We start from the raw sequence: 7,961 nt of genomic DNA, 5'->3' as shown, positions 1-7,961 counted from the left end.
GAAGGTAATGAAACGTGATCCGACAAATAAAATATTTGAAAACAAAAAATGTTTACTAATCAATTTTCAAATTAGAACATAACGAAATGTGTTAAACAAATTAAAAGAATTTTTTTAATTAATTAATATACTATTTTTATATTTTATTATTTTGACTCTTTAGATACTGATGGGGCATGATGGGGCATGACGGCATGGTACTACGCAAGTTGTCATAGCTTATGTGTCACCTTGGACTGTGCACACGTATGCAATTAACCCATCAAAGTTAGGTATTTTTTATATTAAGTTTAGAAGTTAGGTATTTGTGCTAATATTGGTACACCCTCCTTTTCTTGACGGGCAAGAAGCTGTGATTGAAATATTCTACTGGTTTTTTTATCTACTGGGTTCCAAACAGACCCTTATTGTCGTGTTAAATGGGAATACAAAAGGAGTAGATAATGATTTCCTGTTGCTGGACCATCCTGGATCCTAATTACTTATTGACATCCTTTTGTCACACTACACAAACAACCAGTTTGAATTAGATAATTTATACCAAGAAAACAAACTGGTGACATTTCAAGTTATAACTAATGTTCATTTAAGAAAAAGAAGAGTTCTTGATATGATCATACTGAATTGTCTGATCTTCACCCCTCCTAAGTATACAAAAGTTACATAATACAAAGGTAAAGTGGTGAGGAGAAGATTCTGATATAGAAAATGGGCAGCTGATATAGTTACACAAAAAAAAAATCAGTAAAAGGTATCCTAATAACCAAATTTTTGCTCAACTTACAGGGAGGAACAACTAAGCATAAGGTTTAATCCAGCCCTCCGGGATCCTCCACCTTTTATGCCAGTATATAGACACTCTAGACCACAATGGGAAACCAAAATTGTATTCTAGGGGTTCATCAGCCGCACCCCCCACAGTCATGGGCAACCAGAGATACCTGGAGTCCTTCAAATCTGCTGGGTTCCATCGATCCGCCATAAAAATAAAAAAATCAGGAATCCCAGGAACTGGGAGCACAAAAGTGCTCTGAGAGAAAAATGTGGTTGATTTGAATATCTTATTACCCCCAATACAAGGGTTTCCCATTGTCTCCCATGACCCCATGATGGACTCTGCTGCATGAGCCAATGCTTCATTTGGTGCCCATCCTGTGCAACCTGAAGTGATCATGTAGTAAGTGCCTTGGTGCTTGAAAACAGCAGGTGCTTCTCTATGTTGACCCACTAAGATTTTTCTCATCACTCTTGTGACATCAAGATAATCATCGGTTAGTGGTCCAACATGAAGTTCACTGTTGTCCTCTGATGAATAGATGAGATAGGCTGTTCCATCATCATCTTTAAAAATGGTCATGTCCCTGCTATCGAACCCATGGGGGCGCTTGCTGTACAGATATTGGAAGGGGCCTGTTGGTGAATCACTAACAGCCACACCCACTGATGCTTTTGTATAGTTGCCATCGTCTATGTGCATCCACATTACATATTTCCCTGTCTTATCGTTATAGATAACTTTAGGCCTCTCCAGCACATTGGTTTTGTGGAGGTCATGCATTGGATTTTCTTCTTCCCCTGGTAAGACTATTCCCTCGTGCTTCCATGTCCACAAGTCCTGAGAAGAGTAGCAACTGACTCCAATAATGTCAACCTAAACCAAGAAAGAATTCATCACCCAAGTAAGAGAGTTTAACTGGAAAGAGAAACTCTTCATCGCAAAACAATTAAAAGAAAAATAAAAATAAAACTATGATTTGCCCTTTTGAAATCAAAGAAATGCACACTTTATTCAAAAAAGAACAATTCAAATATTGTGTTTGCATTAGGATTAATCTTCAAAATTATGCAAAACAAGAAATTTAGCATCCTAAATCTTAATTCAACAGTATTATGACAAACAAGACAATGAAGCTCCTTCCTATAAATTGAACCGCTCAATCTAAGCATCCCACAGAAACTCTGCATGTTAATGTCCATGGATGCCAAGCCAGGGCAAAGGGAGGAAGGTTACATCAGCTTTGGTTGACAAGCAATGTAAAACCTTTCACTTGTTCTTGTTTTAGATTGAAGGGGATCTTCTTAAACTACCAAAGAGAAGAACACAAAGCAGCACAAGAAGCCAGTAACAAAAGAAGAGAAATCAAATAACAGACAAGAAACAAGAAAAACAATGGAAAAAGTGAAAAAAGCCCTAGAGTGAACAATAATGAGTGAGCCACACTCCATCCCATCTCTAACTATAGAATCCACAGTGTGGTTAGCAAAGGGCAGGGTTTGGAGACAAGTGATATAAAGGACAACAATTCCAGGAAAATAAAAATACAATAAACTGAGATAAAAAGGTCTAACAGGACAACAGGTGTCAACAATGAGATGTTGTTGGGTAACACTTTCCCTGGTCAACAAGTCCCAATGCCATTAGTGCTTCTAAGCATCAGGTATGGCCTATGAGGGAAGAAGAGAATCTGCTAGTAAAGAATCAGAGCCCCAAGGCCTTAACGAAGGGTCCTAAACTCTGCCACTGTAGAGTCACAGCAACCAAAAGGGGCAGAGAAAACAAGGAGAATACTACCTATCAAGTCTGAAATGAAAATGATTCCCACATTGATCCAGGATTAGAAGATCCCAACCGGTCCAAGATCACTGTGAGAGCTAGTGCCGAAATTCAGGTAAAGCCAACCTCAGTAGCAGAAGACCAGGTTGTCATAATTAGGGATGCAATGGTTGGCAGAGTTAATTACCAAGTTTCAATTCCTTCTAATAACAGAGCAAGAAAGAAAGGAGGTTCACGCAATTAACTAGCCTAAAAAAGAATGCAACGCATTGTGTTTTCAGTAACTACTCCCAAAGCTCTCCTTGTAGAAAGTCCATCCAAAAATGACTATCTCAATTAGGAAGCGTCTTCCCCATAAATAAGCACACAATCTTTAAAACCCAGATCAACCTCATTATGGCCCCTATGTGTGAAAAAATTTAGGTGGAGACCCACATCAAGGAACCTGCTCTAATAGGATGTTAGAGTTGAGACCGAGTTCATCTCAAAATAGTCAATTGCATAGAAGAACTATTATCCAATCTTATAAATCAACAAAATCCTAAGTCATTTTCAGATGTGACCTTTTACCACACTATCATCACCTCTCACATCCAGTCTCAATAGAACAAACACATGTATGAGCTAGTAACATGGACTGTACTTATGGGGTACAGAACAAACAAATAAATGGGATTGGGCTCAATCCTTGCTCTGATACTCTTAGTTTGGCTTGATTCCATCTCAAAATGACAATCAGAAGTTAGGAAACCTTTTGTCAACTACTGACCACAAGGTTTTTCCTGACTTTGACTAACGTGAGATTATTCCCAGCTACCAAATCCAAACGCACCACGGAATCACTATGAACATGCTTCTCCAGAAAAACAACTCCTTGAAAAAGGCCATCACTTGAAGGAAAAAGAAGGCACACTGGACCTCAAAGCAACCAAACATTGAACCCTAAAACCTACTCCTACTCAAATCTTTTGCCTACTTAAAAGCAAGTATGCTAGATCATCACTCACTAGACTAGGAGAAGCCCGACCTAACAATAAGAGCTTATCATAAAGTGCCTATAAATTGCGTTATTTTTTAAAAAAAATATTGTGAAAGCTTTTACTAAAGAAACTAATGTTAGCCTATAAATAGTGCTAGCAGATGTTAATCCAAAAAGGAGAAAGCTAATTGATGTAGCTAATGAGAATACTTGAGAAAAGCCACCACAGAAATTCTTAGTGTACAAAACACTCTATGAGTCATTAATATCTTTATCATTGAGCATTTGTTTGTACTTTATCCAACAGAAGCAAGTTGGCCTTCAACATTGACAGAAAAAGAGCACAACAAATGGATGGGAAACTAGTCACCTAAACAAAGTAATGAAACACCTAAACACAGGTCTAGTTACCAGGTACAAAATGGATCAAGCAAAAAATTTAAGTGCCCCTATAACCAAAAGTGACTTTCATGTCAATGTATGGATTACAATATAAGTTTACCCTGCTCACTGGGCAATGTCATTGCAGCTAGACTACCATGAAAGCCATGCTTCAAAAGATAACAAAAACAAAACCAAAAGTTCTCATCATACGTGCTTGCAAAAAAAAGGTGTACTCAAGGTGATTTACACCATAGGAGTGAATTTTTTAAAGCAATATTATAAATTAAAGAAAAGTAATCCAACTGACCCGTGCAGCTCCTTTGCTGTGAGCTTGGTAGGTGGGCCCATCTTTGTTTTCACCATACCAGTAGTATGTCCCTGTTATCTCCACATAAAGAACACCTCCACCATGGGCTTGAATAGTGTTTCCATCAGTGTCCAACCACATCCTACCAGGGAAAAAGTATAAGCTATCATTCTGCCTCACCCTGATGGGATCCACTGCGGTTTTACCACTGGGGAAGAACACCAGCCTTATCTGGGAAGAATCGTCAAGATACTCATCAATCAAAGAAGGCTTCTTATTTCCTCTCCGTTTTGCAACATGAGGTGATCGCTGACGGGGTGGCGCAAATTGGAAAATTTCCTCCTCAACCTCTTCAAGCTCTCTTATCAGAGGGAAATGAGTCAAGCGGACTTGCTTTTCTCCAACCTGTTTGTCATTTCTGAGGGAATAAAAATGGATTAAAAGGACAACACCCACTAGACTCCACACTAGAGCTGATAGAGAGCATCGGCTTCCTGCATTGCAATCGAAAGCAGATGATTTCCTGTATCTGTTTCTCATCCTCATTTTCTCCCCCATTTATCTCCAATTAAAGAAAATGCAACCTATACAAGCCAAGTTCAAGCATATCAATAATATAACCAAATTGCTCATGCCTACATGTAATCTGTTGAGAGGAAACAAAATGAGAACGCCACTGTTGAAGGGAATGCCAAACTTGTACCAGATCAAGTTTGGCTTTCAGTAGTAGAGAAACAAAATGAAATTGACTTGCACAAATTAAACTGCAACGTAGGTGCTCCCGAAAGATAGAGAAAATCACTACAGGTTACAGTGACATCACATAACCTGCAGGTGCAATAAACTGACAGCTGGCCCATTAGAAACAGAGAAAACTTTATCTAGTACACATTTGTTCAGTCAATCACATCTTTTTTACCTCCCCGAAGATATCTCAATGATTACTGATTCCTGTGAAATCGGAAATAACTTCCATATCATCTTGACAAGTTCATATACACAAGAAAACAGAGAACCTATCTTACTTTACGAAGTAACAGAATACCCTCAATCGCAATATTTTAAGAATTATCAATAAAGCAAAGAGAACAAAAAATTTATATATACAACAGGGACTAATCGGGCGCATCTAATTAATGTCCAGAATTTCTTAAAACCAGTTTAGGAGCAAAGACATGTGTTTGCCTTCATAGATGAACATAAACCTCCAAAATAACTAAAAACATCTCACCCCAGTTGAGAAAATTGTGTCTAAACAGATACAAACATCACAGATCTACATGCGACAGCAAACAACCACATGGTGCAGCAGAATCCACAACGGTGAGAAATTTCAGAAAGAGCACTAACCACTCCAGGTGACAAACGGTGCATCTGCGGACATGAGTCTCGGCGACAGACTCCTTTCCACCATTTACTCACCCGAAAATCTGCTCGAGGACCCCGAAGCTGAACGACAGTCTATCGCCTCAAGCGGGTCTATCTCCACTATCATGCATATGAATTCGTACTCAGAAGACGAGATTTGAGATATCAATTTTTTACCAAGCAAGTGCCGGTTGTGAATGACACCAGCTGAACACTTGTGTCGATGATAACCAGGTAAACCCGTAGCTTATTTTTCAATTCTCGCGAATCAATGGATGACTTCCGACTAAAGCTTCCTCTCTATCGATGTTGAGAAGCAGAGCTGTCAACATTGACAGTTGTATTTTCAATCTCTCTTAGGCGCAGAGCAATCCCAAGTCCACCCATGTGCCCAACAACAGGGCAACTAGTCGATCCGACCAAATACTGGTAGGTCTTGACTGTTGATACAAATCTTAATGAAGGTTTAAACATGGCCGACTTGTTTGACCAGCAATGGAGTGTTGGCACTTACAGTCATGAGCCCCCCTTACACATGAGGCATATATGCCTAGAGATGGCTTTTACATGCTTCACTGAACTACTCTCACATGAGGTCCATTTTCTTCTACAAAAGTCCAATTTTTTTGTGTTAGGAGACTCAAGAGTCAAATTCCCTAAATCAATGGACTATATGCTTCGACCATATCGATGGATGTTCGACATAGAAAATCCCGACCTAGCTTGCAGGTTTTGGAGATAGGATATTTTATCTCCTTTCCCTTTAGGAGATAATATCTTATATGATTGTATTTATCATTTCTGTTGTAAATGTATATAAATGTCACTTTCAATCAATACAAAGATGTGGTTCAATTTCGTGCGCTTTAAGTTGAACCACCGGCCCACCGGCCGCACTTTGTGTGAGTCGTGTGCATGCGTCACCCCTCCTTTGGTGTACCACCACCGAGGACAACCACGTAATTCTCCTCCTCGTAGTTCTCCTTTGTTTTCCACTTTATTTCCATTGCCCACCAATGTTCTAGCTTCTCTGGTCTTTCTTTCAACATCATTTCTCTAAACTTGACTTCAACAACCTCTCGATCAACACCCCATGTCTTTGTAGTAGCAGCCTTAGCATATGCTGCCATCTCAGAGATTGGCTTCCGAGTTCATATTGTCATTGATCTTAAACCGCTCTCGTTCGGTGTTCGCATATATTCATCAGATGAAACTGAAATATAAGCAGACTTTGGATATCAAATAATGGGATTCTATACAAGATTTTGATGAACAGTTCATGATATCTAAAATGTTAAATTTGATTGCTAGAAAATGATATATGATTTCATAGTTTCGATGGATGAATTGAAATTTGGGAGGTTAGTGGGAATGGAAAGTAAAAATGAAACTGAATGAACTAGTGAAACTGAAATGGAAAGTGAATTACTTTTTCATGGTAGTGTGTTTGATGGAAAGTGCACTGAAAAATACTTTCTTGTGTTAGTGCCCAAAATGGAAAATGTAGTGGAAACAAGAGAATGAGTTACTTTTTATAATATACCTAAATAAACATGGTACTTTTATAATATATAGATACTTAATCAAATAGAGTATTTTAATCAAATTCTTACTTTTTTAATATATCTTAATTATCACTCTTAAATTAGTAATTTAATATAACATTAAAATGTATTAATATAATAAATAATTAAATAGGGTATTTTATTAATAAGTTAAGATAGATTTTAGTTTATTCTAAATTAATATGATAATTACAAGTTAAAAATAAATTATTGATTTAATTAATTATAAATATAGAAAAATTAAACAAAAATATTTACGTTTATAATGTCTAGATACTTGATCAAATTCTTACTTTAAAAATATCTCATTGTCACTCTTAAATTAGTAATTTAATATATTATTAATAGTAATAAACATTATAAAATAAATAAATATGATGTTTATTAATAACATAAGATAGATTTTAGTGTAGTATAAATTAATAAAATAATTACAAAGTAAAAGTAAAATTACTAATTTAATTAATTATGACAAATAAAAATAAAATACTTAAACAAAGATGGTTATTTTTATAATTTATAAATAAATATCTACATTAACTACATTATCTAAATTTGAAAGGGAGGAGGTGAGAGATAGAGAAGCCGAGGGAAATCGAGGGAGGGGGCCATGAGAGACAGAGAAGCCAAGAGAGGAAATCGAGGGAGGGGGTAGTGAGAGAGAGAAGCCGAGAGAGGGAGCAAGGAGAGACAAAGAAGCTGAGAGGGAAACTAAGGGAGGGGGCCGTGAGAGACAGAGAAGTCAAGAGAGGAAAATTGAGGGAGGGGGTAGTGAGAGAGAGAAGCCGAGAGAGGGAGCAAGGA

General features: G+C 37.5%; 1 protein-coding gene across 1 annotated transcript; it reads right to left on the bottom strand.

Annotated features, from left to right (window-relative positions):
* Positions 1 to 611: 611 nt before the first annotated feature.
* On the bottom strand, positions 612 to 6,150 carry LOC137951842 (uncharacterized). Its single transcript, XM_068798787.1, has 3 exons — positions 5,575 to 6,150; positions 4,225 to 4,808; positions 612 to 1,651 (listed from the first exon to the last, which is right to left on the bottom strand). The coding sequence occupies exons 2-3, from the start codon at positions 4,780 to 4,782 to the stop codon at positions 797 to 799; spliced, it is 1,413 nt and encodes a 470-aa protein (XP_068654888.1). The 5' UTR covers positions 4,783 to 4,808; positions 5,575 to 6,150; the 3' UTR covers positions 612 to 796.
* Between the last annotated feature and the right edge of the window lie 1,811 nt (positions 6,151 to 7,961).

The sequence above is a fragment of the Aristolochia californica genome, unplaced genomic scaffold (genome assembly GCF_029961685.1).
Source record: "Aristolochia californica isolate CCGP_79_NKW_82.1479 unplaced genomic scaffold, dmAriCali1.0.hap1 SCAF_15, whole genome shotgun sequence".
NCBI lineage: Eukaryota > Viridiplantae > Streptophyta > Magnoliopsida > Piperales > Aristolochiaceae > Aristolochia > Aristolochia californica.
This window is presented reverse-complemented; position numbering and strand designations above follow the sequence as displayed.

Bases quoted from the DNA above. Each gene is read 5' to 3' on its own strand.
- LOC137951842 (XM_068798787.1), bottom strand. From the start codon at position 4,782: ATGGGGGAGAAAATGAGGATGAGAAACAGATACAGGAAATCATCTGCT. The intron at 1,652-4,224 runs GTCAGTTGGATT...TTCTTGGTTTAG, and splicing joins ACAGCAAAGGAGCTGCACGG to GTTGACATTATTGGAGTCAG.